Here is a 20,925-nt window from a genome sequence, read left to right on the forward strand (position 1 = left end):
GATGACTCCCACAAGCTAACCATCACCATCTGCTTGGGACCATGTGGACTAAATTTATCATACTCTTTATCCCTGTTTATGCAAGTCACCAGGTCAATCCTCATGCCTTCAAATGTCACCCCTGTATGCCTCTGTGTATCCCCTTTTCTGACTTTGTCTCTTAGAACTTCCCGTTTCCTGAAACTCTTACACTAAGTGCTCTAGAACAAATGATTGTAGTCATTAGCAACATCTCTGCATGCTAAATCTCTTCTCTAAACATTCCTCTCAAACTTCTTGCTCTAACTGAAACCTAAACCACTGCTTCCCTGAAATCTACTCAAATGGTAGATATTTACCCTTCACATCCCAATTAACCACTGGACTCGATGGAGCTGTACTTATGCTCCTGGCCCACCATCGCTCTTCCAAACTATTTCTTCTTCTCCTTTTTCATAAACTTCCAGATGATATCAGCCTGTATCCTCTAGATCCCAGCTCTCATCCCTTAAAGATTTTACCTTCTAGTTGATTGTCATTTTCTCCAATATACATGTAGGTGATTTTTCCAAAACTTTGGACTTTCGGGTTCCTGACTTCCTCTCTGCCAATCATTTGTCATTTTCTCTACTTGATCCACTTTCTTCCATGGTGACACTCTAGACCTTGTCATTATCAGTAATATAGTCTCCCTCAAGGATCTCAATTTCAAGCCTCCAATCCTTTGGCCACCATCTATTTTCTTGCCAATCTACTGATTCAACTCCAACAATCCCTGACAGCTAGAGTCTATTCATCTTTTCGCAGTGCCCGCTTCTCTCCTCACTCGGCCTAAAGTTCATGCATAATCTTTATAATCATTTTATTCATTTCCTTGTATGCAACGAATACATACAGTTTGTTTGCCTTCCTCTAACTATCTTATACATGCTGAGCTAAACCACATTCCTAGTTATATATAACTCTCCATCTGATCCCATGCCTGAATGTAGCTGCAGAAGAACACGCATACATGCTAACTGGTCACGATCCTTAAGTGGGCCTTTAATGCCACCTGGCAATCACACTCTGTTACCCTTAATCACTCTCTCCTTCACTCTCTTTGATGATTATTTCACATCTTCTCTCCTCGATCTCTATCATCTCCTCTCCCATCTTCACTCTCAGCTGATAACCTTGACTCATACTTCACTGAAAAAATAGAAGCAATTAAAAGAGAACTTCCACTCCACATCCAGCTCCCAGCACCACACCCACACAACTTCCTGCTCCTTTATCCACAAACCCTTCCATTTCCTGAACTATCCACGTTCCTAGCAAAGGCCAGTCTTCTCACTTGTGCACCAGGCCCCATCCCCTCTCATCTACTCAAGGACACCAACCAGCAATTCTCCCTTCTCTCTCTCTTGCATCATTGATTTTCACTCCTCTGCTGATTTTTTTCTAGCAATGAAACAAAAATGTTATTATTTCATATTTTTTTTAAAAAGCTTCTCTTGATTCCATTTCCTCTTCCAGCTACCTCCTCTGTTCTCTTTTTCCCTTTATAGAAAGAGTACTTGAAGTAGCATGTGGTCTGCCCATCATCTATTGAATCAACCCCAGTCAGACTTTCACCCACTACTCAACTGAAAATGCTTTTATCAAGGCACCAGGTACCATGACATTACTAAGCTGCTGTCACTTCCTCAGCTTGTTTGATCAACAGCATTTTATAGAGTTAATCATTTCCTCCACCTGAACATAACTTTTGCTTGGCTTCCAAGACACCACACTCTCCAGATTCTCCTCCTACTTCTCTCAACACTCTTCCCCATCCTCCTTACTGGCTCCTCCTCATCTTCTTGACCTCTAAAAGCTGAAGCGCCCCAAGGCTCAGGCTTTGGACCTCTTCAATTTTTCATAAACACTCACTCTTTTGGTGACCTCATCCAATTTTATGATTTTAAATAACATTAACACTGAGGGCTCGAAAATACATCTCTCTGGTCAAAACCTCTTCTCTGAACTCCAGACTCACATCCAACTGCCTACTCAATATCTTGGGCATCAAATAGACAAATCAAGCTGAACATGTTCAAAACTCACCTGATTATTCCCTCAGATCTGCTTATCACACAGTCTTCCCCATCTCAGTTAATGAAACTTTAATTCTCATTAGTTTCCTTGTGACCCCAACCTTCATCCCTGACTCCTCTCTTTTGCTCTCATCCTACATTAAATCCTTCAACAAAATCTATCAGCTTTATCTTCAAGACAGATCCATAATCCAACCACTTCTCTCCATGTCTCCTGCCCGCTGCCCTAGTACATATAGGATGCCTCATCTCTCACCTGAAGCATTCCAGAGGCCTGCCTTCTTTCTGCCCGTGCTCTCTCACAAGTTGTCAGCTTCCATCACTTTTCTGCTAAAAACTCTCTAATCACTTCTCTTCTCACTCAGAATTAAAGCCACAGGTCTTAAAATAGCCTACAAGTGCTTCCCTGACCTGGGGGCCCTTTCTGCTCTGCCCCGACATCCTCCTTCTCTTCACCTCCGTGATCCTACTCTAGCTACGCTGGCCTTCTTTGTGGGCCTTGAGCACGCCAGGCTGCTCTCTCCCTGGGGCTTTCGCACATATCAAGCCTTCTTCTAAAATGTACCTCCTCCAAAAAGTGCAGGGCTTCCTTGCTCAGCTCCTTCAGGTCTTCTTCTGACCATCCTATCTAAAACGACACTCTGCGCCCCTTCTGCTCCTTCTCCTCCACGGCTGTATTTTTCTCCCTCTCACTTACTGCCATCTCTCCTTCTATATGTTTTACTTACTTCCTTGGTGACTGTCTGTCTCCTCTCAGGTTCTAGATTGTAAGCTGTTTGAGAGCAGAGTCTTTGCCTCTCTTATCACTGCTCCATCCCCCCAGCACCTAGGACAGTGCCTTCCGCATAGTAAAATAACAGCACACGTTTGAATAAATAGATGAACAAATGATGAGCCTGAGTTCATATTGGCAAAAGAATGCTGTGATTATAATATCTGAGATGAGTTAGGAAGAGTTGAGTGGCTGCCTGGGAGTTATATATTAAAATCCACATATTTCAGTCATAGAGAGCATTCCAGAGAATTCCCAGAAAATAAATTGTTCTCTGTTCCAATCTAACCCACTGCAGCAGAGCACTTAAGAAGACAGTCTCAGAAATAATTTGCATGAAGCAACCCCTACAGAGCAAGGACTGGTGTTAATGCCCGGAAGAAAATTAGAGAATAATACAGTCTCCAAAGGCAAACCAGAACCAGACAGCTGCACCACCTTTTGCGTCTTGTAAATGAGGGGTCAATAATAAACACATAGATATATAGCTCCATTATTTGTACATATATTTGTGCCTCATTTAACTGGTTAGAAAACAATACATAGTTCATTCCATATTCCATTAATTCCATGAATTCAATTCTCTGCTATTCCTTTTTGTTGCCATTAGAAAGTCCCAGGCTAACAGAATTGTTTCGGGCATTTTTAAAGAGAGGTCCAGACTAGATGGATCTAAATGGCATTTGTGAAAAAAAGACTTTAGTTTAACGCAACCCAGATAAACAGTAATTGCTACCAAATTGCTACTAACATGATCTTTCCTATTTGATGACACAGGCTGTGTTAATACCTTTTATGTTCTGTCCTGCCTATTAGAACCAGCATCACTCTTGCTAAAGTGGAGGTTGAGAATCAATATCCAAAGATTACAGTATTATAATAAGGGTTACCATTCGCTGATATTTATTGAATGCTTGCTCTGTTAAGCATTTTGCAAACATATAATTTAATCATCACAACAACCCTTTGACCTCAGTCTTTTTATGATCACTATTTCACAGCTGAGAAAAGTGAGTTTTGGAGAAGGTGATTGCCCGGGGTCACTCGGCTGGTAAGAGGATAAATGAGAATTTGGATTCCAGCACACACATTTTTAATGTGACCTCCAAAAATGCTTTTGTGGTCTGAGTCATAAGTATGTGAGCATATGCTAAAGTCATTGTTGGGTGTACCTTCTTGTTGCTAAAGGCCTGCAATTTGAGGAACATTAATATTATTTGGAAAATGGTGCTTTAGACCTTGCCTTCTGTTTTTGAGAAACAGGATCTAATTGATAATTTTGCATTTTTACACCTTCGCGGCAAAAAGTCAAGACCAAAAATCAGGACAATTTAAGAACCGTTAACCTTTAGTGTCATATCTAGAATTACGTCCAATAAATGATAAGTGATACCCTTTATTTTGAAGTCACTGCAGTAGAACTAATAAATTTTATACATGGTGAAAGTATCTGAACTCTCTGAGGCTTTTATCGACTTGTAACTGGCTATAAATTTTTTATGAACAAGTTATAGAGTCTATTTTTAATGTCTGGAAGTTAACCTTGTTTATAACATTATTAGATTATGAGGAAATACTGCATAAGTAAGAGAAGCATGAGTAGACATTAGTTTCAGAAACAGGAAGCAAATGCAAAGATTTAGCCTCTTTTCTGAATGTACAAGAGATGATAAGATAAATAAATTACCACTTTGATCTTTTAAAGAAAATAAAAGTTAACAGATTTATAACCATTTGGGGAAGAAAACTGAAAACTTGAAGCTGGTTTTATTTTTTTTTTTAAGAATAATATCTTCTGCCAAATTTATGAATTTTTCCCATAGCCTTTAAATGATTAGAAGCCAAATGGTATTTTTGGATTAAATTTCAAAATTCTCATGGTAGTTATGAGACCAATTTTATGAAGAAAAAAATTTTCATCCAAATATCAGTCTAAGGAATCTTAGCACGCCAACACAAGCGATATTTTTGGAAAGCCGGTGCAGCCCAGACTGCCTTTCGTTGAGAAATAACAAGGTCTGGAAAGTCCTGGTTTCTATGTTACATGTCATAAAGCTCCCCAGAAACTCGGGCTTACAAGCAAAAGAGAGGATACTTTTTCTTCTCTGCTTTCATATGCCATCATAGCTTTGAGCTTTTACATATTTAGAAATAGGAATACTTTGACTTACCAGTTGCTTCTTTTTCCCTCCTGGGTGTTCGGAAAATATTTTCTGTTCCCTATTCTATTTGACTTTTAGTAGTAATCCCGATGGTGATGCTCTTTGACTTAAAAGTTCCTCTAACTACCTACTATGTTAATCTAAGGATGAATAAAGATCTTTTTATATTAACAAAGGTAGATTAAAAATAAGATTTGAGCTTCCAGATAAAGGATACCACCACCGTACACTTTGAAGTGCAGCTCCGAATGTCTCAGGGAGATGTTCTGAAGTAGAGAAGAGGTGGACGTGGGCGACAGACAGACCTGAGTGAGCCTGGGAACATCACTGAACTGCTTGTGGGCTCAGTTTCTGCATTTGTAAACTCGGGCGAATGCCTACCTCATGACATTCGTCTGCGCTGACTGACGAAACGTCACATGGAACGCCCCAGCAGGAAGTCTGATACATAGTAGCTAATTAGTTAACTTCAGTGACTTTAATTCCCTAATCTCTATTTAATGTACATTCTTGAATAGTAATAATAAAGAACCAATACGAGACAACAACATTTACTTACTGCCTAGTAAATTCAGGTGATTGAAGAGAATCAATCTCATATTTTGTGTGGAAGTCAATTTTAACTTTTTTTATTCTTGGTGAATTATACACAGTAATGACAATTAGAACACATGCACTTTAGAAATTCCTTTCAGATTTCATAATTTAACCTACACTGCAACTCAATGATGTAAGCACTGAATGTATTGCTATTGTCCTGTTTTAGAAATTAGAAAAATGTCACTTTCTGAACTGGAATGATGTGACGAGAGTGGAGCTGGAACATAAACTTGAGCCTCTGGGCTCTAAGTTTTGTGTGGTTTCGTGACATCGTGTTGTCTTCTCACAGAAATAAATCTTCTTCCTTTTTATGATATGTTAGTGGACAGTTGGCCACTATTAGAAAAATATGTGAAGCTGCTAAAAACTTTTTGAGGTAACCCAAGAACTGAGGGTGGTCTGTAAAGCTGGTAAGAACTGAGTATTTACTGCTGAGAGACTATTTTTCCAAAAAAAACCCTAAGATCTTTCATACAATTAATACACTTGTTATACTTTAGGATGAAGTGGACTTAGTTTCACTTAGGTTAACTTCATTTTCCATGGGCTCCTTTTTTGGCATTATTTATCATAATTTTACCTAAATGATCTAATAATTTCACTGTCCATTCTCTAGCATACTGCAAATTTAGAAAGTTAATGAATTAACATTAAATTTGGGTAATATATAATAATACACTTTAAAAAACCTAAAGCAACATGTTAAAATTATAAAATATTTTATATTCCATTTCATAGGCATTTTTGGAAGATGTTCACATGTCCGTATGGGAATTTGGATGTTCTTTCTCTTTTAAAGTAACTAATGTACCTAAAGTTCAACTTGATTATTCAAAAGAGCACTAAAAACATGTCAAATAAAAAGATTTATAAGGGAAAATAAGTTTGATAAGGAATGGAGATGCAGAATATGAAGATCTTATATATTGGGATAAAGGAATTTGGCTTTATTCCATAGGTCAATGTCAAAAACTACAAAGGGCTGGGATTTTATCTTACCTACAAGCTAAAAAGCTAAACTGCTACTGTGTCACGATGCTGAATCTAGGAGACATGAGTCTCCTAGGTCAGAGACAAAGGACTTTATAATTCACAGCAAAAGCAGTGGCTAAGTGTACCAGTTCCCCACACCTGCCTCCCAATCCCATGGGAGTGATGCAAGGGACAATGGTTGATGCCTACACATGCAGTGGGGTTATATTAAAGAAGAACACTGAACTTGGGGATTCACAGCTTTTACAATAAGCAGAAACAAGTCTATTTTTCGTCTGAGAGGAGGTGTTATCTAATCCCTATTGCTCCCTGCAAGCACCACCCTCAGAAATGGCTCAGATGAAGTGCAATCAGGGCCTTTCATTCTTGTCACACCCCAAAGAATGTGCAGGGATTCTCAGGGTGACAGTAGATTGCCTTTCCCAACAGCAAGCAGCACTCCACATTTTTCAATGCTAAGAAATGCGCTCCTCTAAAGGATAAGAAATATTGCCATCAGTGGCAATGCCTTCTATGCTGGAAATCAGCAGGTGGGAATTAGAGAGGAGAGTAAGTTTAAGTATGAGAAGATATTGGGGGACTATAGATTGAACATAACTGGGCTCCATATATTCCAGGATACAAACAGGCATTCTGAAGATGACTTAGAATCCAACAACGAAATTTACCTCTTGTTAACTTAAAATTAGCCAGGATTATTCACTTTCCAGTTCACTCAGTCAAACACACACACACACACACTCACCATCAACATTTAGCACACTATAGTAAATAGTGGAGTCCGCTAGACACTTTAATTCAGGGCGTAAAAATCTTCGTCAAAAATATAAAAATCTCAACATCCCTGGGTCCGAATAATATCCAAAATGTGTAATGTTGTCTAGTCATCATCAAACGGATGTGATGAATGAATAATGCAAACCCTTCACTTAAGCCCATAGTTTCAACCTCTTCCCATTCTAATCCATATTTTAAAACTAATTAAGAGAAAAAAGGATAAGTTTGATTTTATCCTCTTAGTTCTCTATCCCAAATTGTAATCAGTTACGCATGAGTAAAAGGCATACAGCAGAGAAGAAAAGAAGCCAGAGCCTGGAGAACTAGTTGATGATAAATGAGAAGTAAAACATCATTCTTGGTCAACATTCCAGCTAAGGGTGGCCAAAGTCACTTCACAGACAAAGTGGAATTCCATTGTTATTTTTGACCTATCTACTTTGCCAGCAAAGTTAGCTCTATATGCAAACGTCTGAGGCTTCAAAAGTTATTAAAGGCGAGAAAATGGATTTTCATAAGTCTCAGTGACACTTTAATAAATTCAACGAGGACAAAAAATAACTTTGGGCTGCTGTAATACATCTGTGGGTAACGAGTGGTTCTTCTTTGTCTGATCCCAAGCCAGCTGCCATGCTCTCACCTGATTGCAGGTATTGATGTCTATGCCCCCCTTGAGATATTCCACGACTTTGTCCAGGTTGCCTGCTCTGGCAGCACGGAGGAAGCTTGCATTGCTGTCAGACTGGGAGAAAAAGAAAAGACTTTTAGTCAATTATTGATAAAACAAAGACACGTCGAAGACGAAAAGACAAGAATGATTATACTGCAAGGCAGAAAATATTAGCTCCTAAAAATTTCAATACTGAGTTTAAACATTGAATAATGGTTCATAGTATAAGGTAGCAACTTCACAATATTTCTAGAGAGTTATTTAAGGATATTAAAGTGAATAGGAAATACACTCTATTAAAGAATGCAAATGAACCATTAAAATGAAAATAATTGCTACTGACTTATTCTAAATCTTCAGCCACAGTGGAAGACGAATTTACACTATCCCCATATCCACTATGACCCTTTCGTTTTAGCTACAGGATGCTAGTGACTTTATACTGAGCCTAATGTCGAGCCTAACAGGAATCAGAAGACTAAAAGAAATGGGAGACGCTGGGTTTCTTCTTTCTCTCCTTCACTGTTTGGTTTTCAGATGAGTCTCAGGGAGAAGGCTGAGTAGGGGTCACTCAGCAGTCATCTGTCCTCATTAGAGGGGAATAACAGAAGGCTCCGAGGATGCTTTGAGGAAAGAGGATAGCACTACTTGGCAGGTGTGGACTGGGCTGATGCAAATTTTGTGATCCCAGTGATTTTGGAAAAACAAGATTAAATTTAAACAAGCTGACATAATACCAGACTAAAATGTCTTGGTAAAGATGATCACTCTTGATGTACACTGCTTTGTAAGTCCTTATCTCTCACCTACTCCTTTCAAAATCTGATCCGGGAAGAATTGGCTGAATTTTCCCCATGGAAGGTCCTGAGGAGAGCTGCTCGAGAGGCCCAGCGGCAGGCACCCTGCCCCTCCAGCTTGCTGCAAGAGCCTGACTTTCAAAGCTTAACACAATAGTGATGATAAACGTTTGTCAGGTTCTAAGACACTTGCATACTTTATAATTCTTCCTGTGATAGAATATCTGTTTAGAGAGAAAGCAGTAGCACGCAAGGGACGTCACTGCCCTACTAGGATGTGAGACAAGGTGTGAGGGCTCTGAACCCAACATTCTCCTCAGCAGGCCACACTGCCTCCCTCCCTCTGAGAACGCACTCAGCAGGGGCTCCTGGCACACTCTGTCAGAACTATTTATCACCACCGGTCACGATGCACAAAGATAGAAATGGAAGGACTTTCTCTGAGAGTCTCAAATATGGAATTACTTGATACTGTTAAAATGATTTACACATGGGAAGACTGAAAACCCTAGGACTAAATTAGCTCACATTTAACCGAAATACCACAATGGGTTACACGTTTACAAGTCAAAGAGATAACTGATGAAAAATTGAAGGGGATGCCTGAAATCTATACATCTGGAACTCATGCTGATTCCTTAGAAATGACTCATGGTGTGATTAATATCCCTCCCTCCCTGCACCACTCTGATGCCTCACTGTCGTCCTTCCTGAAAGCTGTGCCCGTGGCAGGTGCCCCGAGGGTATCTGCAATGCTGCAGGGACCCAATTGTGACTCATCTTTAAATGCCTAGTCTATGGAATTACTTTGCAGTTTGGGGCAAATTCTAAATTTCAGGGAGATTTTCCACCTTCAGTTTCTTGCTACAGCACTTAAAGGGGAAACATAATACTACTCACTATGTTATGTCAATATCTCACAGGAAATGTTATTTACCATAAGACAACAAAAATTAAATATTAGGTCACAGAAAGTTTGACAATATTATTTCCCATATATAGTTTTAAAAAATAAATCTATGTGCTATATCTTAACATTTGCGCCTAGAAAGTACTTCCAACTTGTATGTGAGGCATATTAATTATACGTGATATTTATTGAGTGTTTACTGCAAGCCAGGCACAGAGCTAAGTATGATATGTATAATATCATTAATGCTCACAGTAATACCATGAAGAAGGAACGATTATTATGCTCCTGTAATAGGTGAGGAAACAAGTTTAGAAAGTTTCCAAGGTCACAAAACCATTCGGTGGAAAATCCACGATTTAACTCATGTTTATCAGCTTTGGAGCTAGTCTTATCTGCTCTTCTGCCTCACCCCTCCAAAGTGACAAGGCAGATGTTACTACAGATTCCTAACCTATGAGCTATAATCTATTTTGTTTCTGATAGCCATGGTTATCTGATGCCCTTGGTCTACATATTCACTCTGTAAATCATGGCACTTGCTAAATAGAGTGCTTCAGCTGGAGAGAGAATTCTCAGCTGACATCCTAGTCCTCACATTTATCACCCATGTATATACACCTAGAAAAATTAGGAGCTGGCCTGAGATAAACTACTTAGAAACATATTCATTTGGGAATGAGGAAAGAGGTGGTAAAGTACACTCTCGTGAAAAACCCAGTTGTCTGTCTCTCTGTACATGCCTAATATGATTAACCGTAGGACCTAAGATCAGGTTGCTGTATCTTTCTTGTAAAAAAAGAATGCCAAGAACAGGTAGAACAGAAGGAAGTATCTGACCCCAAAGGGATTAAGAGACACCCGGAGACACCACTGTGGAAGTTAAAGGGGGAGATGTTGGTCTGAAGGGAGCTGCAGACGTCACTGAGGAGCACCCAACAGATCCTCTCAGAGCCTTCTCTAGGGACTGGACGTGACATTAAGGACTGTTTTTGCTGTTACATAATAACATGTTTTCATCACTGGTTTTCTCTTTTCTGAATCAAACTTCTGAAGAGTAGATGCAAGTCAGAGACTTACAGCCAGTCCCTGAAATTTTAGCAAAAAATGTTCCCACTGTTCTTGAGGGGCTGGACCCAATGGAACTGTAACATCTGAGCCATCCTGCCAGGGAGCTCTTCAACAGCTGAGTCACAGGAGATTTCATAGTAGATTTGCTATAAGTTGGATTCTTCTGGAAGCATGGTAAGAGATTTAGTTTTCCCAAAGTGAGAAAATGCATTCAATGAAAGTGTGATTATAAATGGTTCATGAACATGGATTTCAAGAACAAAACTAAAATGAGACTTCAAAATTTAAGTACAGATATTGACATTATTGAAGGTCAAAAGTATAGATGTGCACAGAAATATATATTCTTCTCTCCCTGCCCCATAGACGCATGTACACACTATGCTACAACGAGGTCAATCTGGGATTAAAGCTCTTGACACAAGAGCTTAGGGTAAACAGTAGTCGATCTGGTTATCTTCGATCAACACAGAGAAGAAAGAGGATTGAGAAACTCATGGTGAGAGATGCAGCAATTTTGACCATGCTGTTTCCTTCTGAGCGTGAGAAAAGTCAGAATTTTAAAGTGAAGTATAAAAAAGGGGAAAAGCATGCTTTCAAAATAGACTCTTGTCTCCTGGCTCAACCAGGAGATTTCACACATAAAAAGCACAATAAAGAGAAAATGAGGCAAGAGCAAGTCCTCTGGAGAAAGTGTCAGATGAATATAAGACCGCCCTCTTCCTGCTCTGCCGTTCTGTGTCCCTAGGACTCTCACTCCTAAAACCAATTGTACTGATGCCTGCAAAGTCGGACCCTGAACGAGGAATTCAAACACTGAGCCCCATGTATTTTAATCTGCAACAGATGGATGACATTAAAACTTGCCCCCTTTACAACCCTAGTGTGGCATCTCAAGCCAAGAAAGAAAAATTTCCTCTTAAATTCTTCTTGACACTGGTCTGTACATTTTTTTGTATCTGAATGTTAGAAAAACAGAATACTTTCTTAGCACCCAGCAGGGTGGACATGAAAGGCACAGAGGAATGTGCATTCACAGAGCTACATTATATCCCAAAGGAATGCTTCCCCAAAGGGTCTAGGGATCCACAGGGCTCCATTTTAAAAAAATTCTGTGCGTTCATTTCAATAATAACCTAATAAGGAAAATATAAGCATGTTCCAGGTCATCTAGATGGCTACCATTTAACTGAGTACAACCATGCAATTCTGGTATATGACTTTGTGTTTATAATTCAGTGCATAACAAGCGAAGTATAGATGACATATAGATGCATGATATGTACAAAGTTTTACCATGGTACAGAGAGTGATCAGAGAATCTGGTCATCATATGTGGCAGGATGGTAGAGACATGACGAGCCAAAAGAACCTGAGCACAGGGGGCTGACCCATGACCGAGTGGTTAAGCTCATGCTTTCTGCTTCCGTGGCCCGGGGTTCACTGGTTTGTATCCTGGGCGTGGAACTACAAATTGCTCATCAAGCCATGCCGTGGCAGCATCCCATGTAGAAGAACTAAAATGATTTACAACTAGGATATATACAACGTTGCCTGGGGCTTTGGGGAGGAAAACAAAAAGAGGAAGATTGGCAACAGATGTTAGCTCAGGGCCAATCTTCCTCACCAAATTTGAAAAAAAAACACAAAAGAACACAGTGCACAGTAATCAGCAGCAGCACATTAAAGCTGCAAATAAACATGAGGCTCTGTGTTATCTTTGTATGGTCCAACTTGCACCGACCATTAGCAGTGAGTGTACTAGAAAATCCACAGGGAAACATTTTTCAGCTCCCATTTTAGCTTTTAAAGGATTAGGTATACATCTCTACCACAACACTAATTTCACCTCCAAGTAAATAAACAGAGCTTTAAGCGATTATCAAATGGCATGCCATTAAAATTGACATTAGCAAATTTCTCTGGTAGCTTTCAGTCTTATAATTCTGAAGTAGGAAACAAAATCTTAAACATATTATAATGGTTTGTACAACATGCTAACAAAAAAAGGTTTTCTTTATATGGTTTCCCTTGAAGTCAAATTCAGAAGCATATTAAATTACAGAAATCGGAGATTAAATCTTTTTACTGTTAAACCCATTATCTATGATTTAGTTTTAGACAATTCTATCCATACTATTAGGTTGGTGTCATTTATTTGGATAATACTAATTTTGTAGTTTCATTTATGCTTAATTTGTAAAACTTTCTTTTTAGTAGTGGTCTAAGATTTTAAGCAGTTTTGTGTAGTTTTATCTTTACATTTAATTAACACTATAACAAAAATAACAACACCAGAGGTCATGAACTTTGTTTATACTTTAAAAGAATGGATACATCATTCCAGTCTAAGAAGCACTCATCCGACGGTGGGAGTCAGCCAGCCGTCCTCCCAGCCCAGAGAGAGTGTGGCAGAGCCCCTCTCTTCACTGTCCCCGGCTTATAGCGCGCCTGCCACCAATATCTGCTGACTGATGAGCCCTAAGAAAAACACATGTTCCTTGTGGAATTTGAAGAATTTGTTTATTCTCTTAGGATGCAGTTTTTGCTTTGTAAAAACAGGGCCACTTACCTTCCTACCCCGAGATCCACATTTTTATAGCAATACAAAATAAATAAAATTTATCAAAATAAGTTGAGGGGAAAAACTTTAATATGAATATCATGAAATATGGAACATTTCTATAGTTCCTTGGGTCTTTCCTAGGAATGTGGGATAAGGTAAATCCACGTTCAGCAAATCGTGAGTTGCATGATCTCTGGTGTTTGTGGGTCTCAGTTTCCTTAGCAAAAATAAAGGTACTTTATAGAGTTGCTGGAAGTATTAAATACAATGATTTGAAGGTGCTTAGCCCAATGACAGGCACAGAGGACACTTACTGAGTTTGTTTTATAATTGTGGTTTTTCTTGCAAATCATAAATGCAAAAAACAACAGCAAATCAAAGTACAGATGCACCCACGTGATCTTTTTAAAAATGAAGGTTGTTACCAGAGGACCAGAGTATTTGAAAATACTCTGATATTTGCAGGTGCAGGAGGACAAAGAGCTGGGTCTGTGTGGTCTGTCTCCACCAACGAAGATTTGTAGCACTCTCTGTGATATATCAATGCTTTTACTTAAATAATCATACTTTTGCTGGATTGTTTAAATAATTTAGCTCCTCTAGTAGCTCCAATTGTTATCATTATCTTGTCATAAAACAGAAATTTAGGGGCAAATGAGTACTGCACACTAGATGTACTGGAACTTTTTAAAAAGAATTCCACAAGTTGCCCTCCTCCAGTGAGAACACATAAACGACAGGTAAAACACCTTACACCACAAAATCCCACTTGATAATTTCCGTTCAGCCGCCACTAATAACAAAAACTGCTGTAAAGCAAAAGTTTGTTCCCTTTAGTTCAAACATGCAGACTAACACACATTTTCAGGTTCACTTCAATCGGTCTTTAGACTGCCACTAAATGAAAAATACTGACAGATGCTCTAATACTTAGAGAGTTAATGCAGCTTCCCCACAGATTATTTACTCCAGCAACCTATGTGCTAAGAAAATTGGTTCAGATATAGGCGTTCATGTTTTTCCTTTTAAAATATTATCTAAGATACTTATTAACAAATAAAATTGAGAATTGGGATCAGAACAATGTCTAAGTTTAACTAAACAGATAAATTATGCCTGAATATTTTAAGCAAATACCTTTTTGTTATGCAAGATCACTTGAAATGATATTTTTATAAAACAAGGATTTTTTTCTTTATCTTTATTACATTTTGACATTGATTTCCACTAGCACACTAAATTATTTCACTCATCATGCTTTCCCTAAGATTATCATCCATGAAATGTAAAAACTGCCTACAGCATACCAATTCCATCCTTTTCAAAGCATTATTTGCAATCCTCTATTGAGATTTGTGACTCCCTTGTACAATTCTTATACTTTAAAAGAGAGTAAAACTGGAATATTACACAACAATGGGAATAGGAATGAACGAACCCTATCTATATGCAACATCAACAGCTCTCACAAAAATAATACTAAGCAAAATAAATCAGACCCAAAAATGTACATCCTTATGATTCCATTTATCAAGGCTCAAAAACTGGCAAAACTAATCTGTACTGTTAGAAGTCAGAAGTTTCTGGAAAGAAAATGGAGTCTGGTTGCTGGAAATTTTGTAGTTTTGCTTTCTAGTTCTGGGTGTTGTTAAATGGGCATGTAAACTTTGTGAGAAATATCAAATGAATATTATAATTTATGCATTTTTCTGTTTGTATGTTATAATTAAATGAAATGTTTACTTAAAAAAGATGGTGACACTGAAAAATAAGTTCCTAACTTATACAATGGTGACAAAAATCACTGAAGAGTAAATAGATGAAAACCTTAGTACTCAAAAGCCGTATCTTTTTCTCACAGTGGAGGCACGTTTTCTAATGCTGACTATTCATATTATGCAAGAGTTTTAATGAAAATTATATTTGCATATATTTAAGGTACTACACAGTCTATGAGACAACACAAACTACTAAATATCACAATTTTATTCTTTAACTGAAAAGAAGGGTTGCTAAGTCAAATTCTAGAGCATCTTTTCTTAGTTGCTCTGACGTCTATGAGGCTTTGTAATTATAAAAACTGCATGATTCTACTTGATCATACATTAATTATACTATTCATTTGGCATTAGTGAAATTTACTCCACTTCTCTTATCCTTTGTCCAAATTGTACGAATAATACTCCTCTGATATTCAAAATGTTTACTACTAATCCAGGAAGACCAGATTTGGTTCAGAGATCTCAGTTGTTAAATCTTCTAGGATAAACATAGGTGAAGTAAGTTGTTTGAGACAATTTTATATCTGAAAAAATTTTTGTATACTTATGTTTCTCTGACACTCACTTTTCTGAAAACTTAGTCAAATATTAATAATGTGATAATATGCTTCCTTAATGAATTAGAATTACTACCACAAGAACACAAAAAACCTAAACTAGTAGGAACAGAAACTCTAAACCAGGAAAGACAATCATCATGTACATTTGATAATTGTTTTTTGATGAATATTTTATACTTTAAATTCACTACATGATAATGAAATTTTCAAAAGTGTTTATATATATATATATATTTTAAAGAATTATTGAGCAGAAGGAATATGAATTTCCCAGTTAGCATTTCATGACACAGTAGAAGTCTGACGTGAAAAGTGACCATTTTGCTGACATTAGTTTGGCTTTATAAAATATTTCTATAACTAGGCTCATTACCAAGATGCTTATTACAATGAGATGCATTGAAACTTTCACTAAAATGGGAACTTTTACAAAGATTCGTGGAAACTTTCTTAAGCGTTTATCATTCTCAGTTTCCTATCGAACTTCATGGTGAATTGAAAATCTAAGAAACTTCCCACAAGGTAGAAAATCAAAAGGTTTTGATTGCTTGTATTCTAGGCATATGTTCTGCCTATGATTCTGAAACACCTGCGGAACTCAAAAATTCCATCATCAGATACAAAATGTCAGAGCCAGCCCTGATGGCCTCGTAGTTAAGTTTCAGCGCTCTCACTGCTCTGGCGGCCCAGTTCATTTCCCGGTTGCAGGACCACACCACCCGTCTGGCAGTTGCAGTGCTGTGGCAGCAGCTCACATTGAAGACCCAGAAGAACTTCCAACTAGGATATACAACTATCCAGTGGGGCTTTGGGGAGAACAGAAAAAATAGAGTAAGATTGGCAACAGATGTTAGTTCAGAGCGAATCCTTCCTTGCAAAAAAAAAAATTCACTAAAAAAAAAGTCAGTTTTTCCTGAATTTAAATGGGAAAATGGTAAGTTTGTAGATGGAAATATTTGTGGCTCCTTTCACAAATTTATAAATCTCTACCAAGAAAATCAGAATAATAAGAGAAACATTTTGCTATAGTTATAGGTCAGATGTAAGATTAAATAACTTGAGATTCATCTTAAAAACTTAAATGGAAGAACATTGCAATTGAATTCTTCTGATTTTTTTCAAGTGATGAGATACGCTTTGAGAGGCCTCAATTACATGAACAGATTTAAGACATTGCTGCTTCAGTTCAGTAAGTACTTTAATGATTGCTTTGGTTATTAAACTATTTATCAAGGGTTAATATTTCTTCCTAAAGAGCCTATCATCCTCCAGAGAATGATATATGACTAGGAGACCAGGATGCCCCACTTTTGTTACTGGTTCCTCTGGGTGTAGAGCTATCTTATAATATCATTGTTTAATTCCACACACAACCCCTAACACTAGGGGTTGCTTGAACTGATGTATTTGAAAAGTTCTGCTTATTTTTTTATGTTCAAAATGCTGACAGTGCAATACCAAGCAAACTATTCTACAAATCCTATACCAAATATTATAGTTTTCCCATAAAATTTCCTAATATTTTCAATAGCTAAAGTAACAAGGAAATCTGCATTTAACATGTTAACAATAAAAATAATGAAAATAATTGAAAACTTAGAGCTCCACAATAGAAGTTTAATAAGCCACACCACATCTATAAATGATTGAATTCTAAACAGTTCTCTATCACTGCTTTGGGATCTCCAACTGGTATTAATTGTGTGTAAAATAATGAAAACAATCTGTATCCAAGACCTAATCTCTTTCCTAATTTCCAACTAGCTGGACATCTCTGTAAAATGTTCTGCCCGTATCCTAAACTCAACATGCGCCAAATGAATATGGGTCAAAACATGGAAGAGCTTATCAAGCTTTTATGTACTGTTCACAAATTTCCAAAGGAATTTCCTTTTGGACTGTCACTGATCATAAAAGAAGTAGGTTTTATAAATGAATAACAACCAACTATAATAACATCTGGGTCAGGAGAAAAAAGACAAAGCTTTTGATATAATTGGTAGGAACAGTTTATTGAATTCTTTCATTAAGGGAGTTTCTCTACACAAAACTCTTTTCATTCCCTGACTAATCAGCGTCTTAAAATATTACAGGACATTTTGAGGGGAAAGATATATTAGAATTCATCCCACTGCTATACTTAAGGTCAGGATAAATAGACCTGAATTAGGTTTTAGTCTCCCTTGAAGGCCTTTAGAACTGTCAGGATATGAAAAAACAAACCCGAACAAGTGAAAATATATTTCATCAATTTTTTATTAGCGAGGCATCCTACAGTGTTAATTTACTATTGCCCCCTTGAGGTAAGCATCGCATTTTTATCCCCATTGGTCTGATTATTCTTCATCTTCAGACCATCTGCTCTGAGGCAGACATCACTCAAACAGAAGCAGCTTCGTGACAGAGCATAGAAGAGGTGCTGACCCCACCCTCATGGACAGCACACACTACAAAGTAGATTGCTTCTTTAGCACTGAATTATTCAGGATTGAAAAAAAAAAATGCATTCTTGCAATGACAGCTTCACAATGTCTTCTTTTATAATATGACCTCTATTTTCAAAGAACTTGCATATATTTTTCTGTCATGATACATATCCTTACATCGTTGATTTTCGTGGGGTCTGTTAAGATGCATATGGAAATATAGAAGGGCTTTTTGTTTACAACAGCCTGGAGTACATCTGTAAGTGTCAGTCAGACTGATTTTTCTAGGGAGTATCACTTAATTATAGCTTATCAACCACACACCATGACAACCTTACTCTACTTGTTTAAATGCAATTCTGAACTCATTTATACCATTTTCAAAAAAAGATCAATTCAGAGAAAATGCATAAGTTATTCAAATATTTTATTTTCATTTTTTTAGTAAAGTTCTACAATATTAATATCCACTCCAGAATAACATAGGAATTCAAATTCATTACATTCTGTATCATTTGTGGTCCAAAGACAATATTTTAATTTTCTAGGAAGAATAAACCCAAGAACTCTGTTTGTGCCGCCCTTGAAGTTTCTATTTTTTGGGGAAAATCTTTCTAATTATCAAGTGTCGGGAATTTCAGCATGATAATTATGTTGTTTATTAGAAATAATTTGTGTGTCTCTAGTCCCTTTCATTAAACTATTACGTTCATTGTCATCTGTAAGATCACAAGGGTTCATCTTTCTAATGTGCATATAATTTTTGAGAAGTTGTTTATTTACCCCATTCTCCAAAGTATGTGGGTTCCAAAAGGGCATGCACAGCTTTTAGACTCTTTTGAACATTTGTGTTTATCTACATGGACAGTGAGTGCAAACAATGAACTTTAGAAGGTGAAATTCCAATCCTAATTAAGTCAGCATTATGCTAAATGTAATATATAAAATTATTTTTACATCCATTTCCTGATCTCCATCATGCTGGCCTTGTGGTACACAGCAGAATGGCAACAAACTTTTTAAAATTAAATTAAAAAAAACTCTAAAGAATATGTAATATGCGTACCGTATAAGAAGGAAATCACGTCCCAGTTTGACTCACTGAAAAAATTACCGAAAAGATCTATAGTTGTGCCTGTCTAAAGGTGTACATATTGGAAAAATCATAGCTTCAGTTTGGAAAAAGTGGAATAAATTAGTCAAACAACAGGTTATTTTGCCAATAAATAGTTAAAATATTTAACCAGTCCTTTGCAACAATTTAGTTGAGAGTCAGACAAATACTTTTGAAGCACTGTGTGCCAAGCACTGTGTTAGATCAAGGAAGTGAATGTAGAAGAAATAAACATGATCCATCCCCTCAAAAGACTTTAAGATCTGCATTAAAAAATAATTTCAGGGGCCAGCCCCATGGCCGAGTGGTTAAGTTCGTGCACTCCACTTTGGCGGCCCAGGGTTTCTCTGGTTCTCATCCTGGGCGCACACCTCGCACAGCTCATCAGGCCATGTTGAGGCGGCGTCCTACATAGCAGAGCCAAAAGGACCTACAACTGGAATATACAACTACATAGTGGGGGGCTTTGGGGAGGAGAAAAAAAAAGGCAACAGATGCTAGCTCAGGTGCCAATCTCTAAAATAAAATAATAATGTCAGCTGCAATATGGTCCATGAATTAGAAGGGGCAAAAGTGGATCCAGAGAGATCCATTTAGAGGCAGTAGTCCAAGCAATAGACGCTTGCTTTGTTTTACAAACATATTTTATATTTAGATATAGAATAGGAACAGCAATATAGTGTTTGATAAAGTTGCTGGTGGAAAGTCAGGTGGAAAACATAGCAGGCACAGGGAACAGAAGATGCAACATCACGGTGTTGTGAAAGAACGCAGTGTGTAGGAAACTGTAAGTAAATCAGTTGTATGTGAATTATAACGATCATGTTGGCAACAAGAAGTAAAATTCTGAGAGTCAGGCAGGGCCCGGACCATGAATGTTCTCGTATGCCGTAATAAGAAGATTGAGTATTATCCTGTAGGTGAAGGGACAGAAAAAGCCAAGATCAGATGTTGTTTTAAAATAATCCCTCTGGAACACATGGAGGATGAGTTAGAGGGGGAAGAGAAGGCAGTTGGTGAGACAATTTGGGATACTATTGCAATACACCTGGTGAGCAAGGTCGTCAGGGACAGCAATATGGGAAAAGAAGTGATTTATCATATATGTAGGGAAAAGAAGGTATAAAACTGGGGGAAATTGAATTTGAGGGTTTATGGAAAAGAAGAAATTAAAGAAAACTTGGAGACGTCTAGCTTTGGCATGTAATGAGTGACGCGTCTGATCAAGACCTGGAATCCAGGGGAACAGAAAAACCCTAAAATTGGAGAGAGCACAATAGTTTTGGACTGATTAAATTTGAAGAGCTATTGCTGCACAGTAGTGTGCTGAAAATGCAAGACTAAGAAGTCCAGGAGAGAGTGTGGACAAAGACACGGGCCACAGAGCAACTTTCACTCCTTACCGTTTCTCTGTCCATAAAACTCCTAGGAATCGGGAAATTCACCCATTAACATCTTGCATGAGATGCCAGGAAGTGCTGTTAAATAGAAATTGCAGTATATATATATACTGCAGTACATCTGTACATTGCAGTATGTATATACAGGTACATACATATATACATATGCATATGTATATACACGCAGTATGCATATATGTATATATATATACATACACACACATATATATGAGATATATATCAGTGAGACTGAAACAGAATTCTGTACA

The 20,925-nt window shown here is 37.6% G+C and overlaps 1 protein-coding gene across 50 annotated transcripts in view; it reads right to left on the reverse strand.

The window, feature by feature from the left end:
• The window catches only part of ANK2 (ankyrin 2), a 618,697-nt gene that overhangs the window by 185,991 nt on the left and 411,781 nt on the right, over window positions 1-20,925 (reverse strand). For all 50 annotated transcript variants that reach the window (XM_070259760.1, XM_070259771.1, XM_070259758.1 and 47 more), the window contains one exon: window positions 8,002-8,103. In XM_070259760.1, coding sequence (XP_070115861.1) covers window positions 8,002-8,103 — 102 coding nt within the window. The remainder of the gene's footprint in view (window positions 1-8,001; window positions 8,104-20,925) is intronic.

The sequence above is a fragment of the Equus caballus genome, chromosome 2, assembly GCF_041296265.1.
Source record: "Equus caballus isolate H_3958 breed thoroughbred chromosome 2, TB-T2T, whole genome shotgun sequence".
Classification (NCBI taxonomy): Eukaryota; Metazoa; Chordata; class Mammalia; order Perissodactyla; family Equidae; genus Equus; species Equus caballus.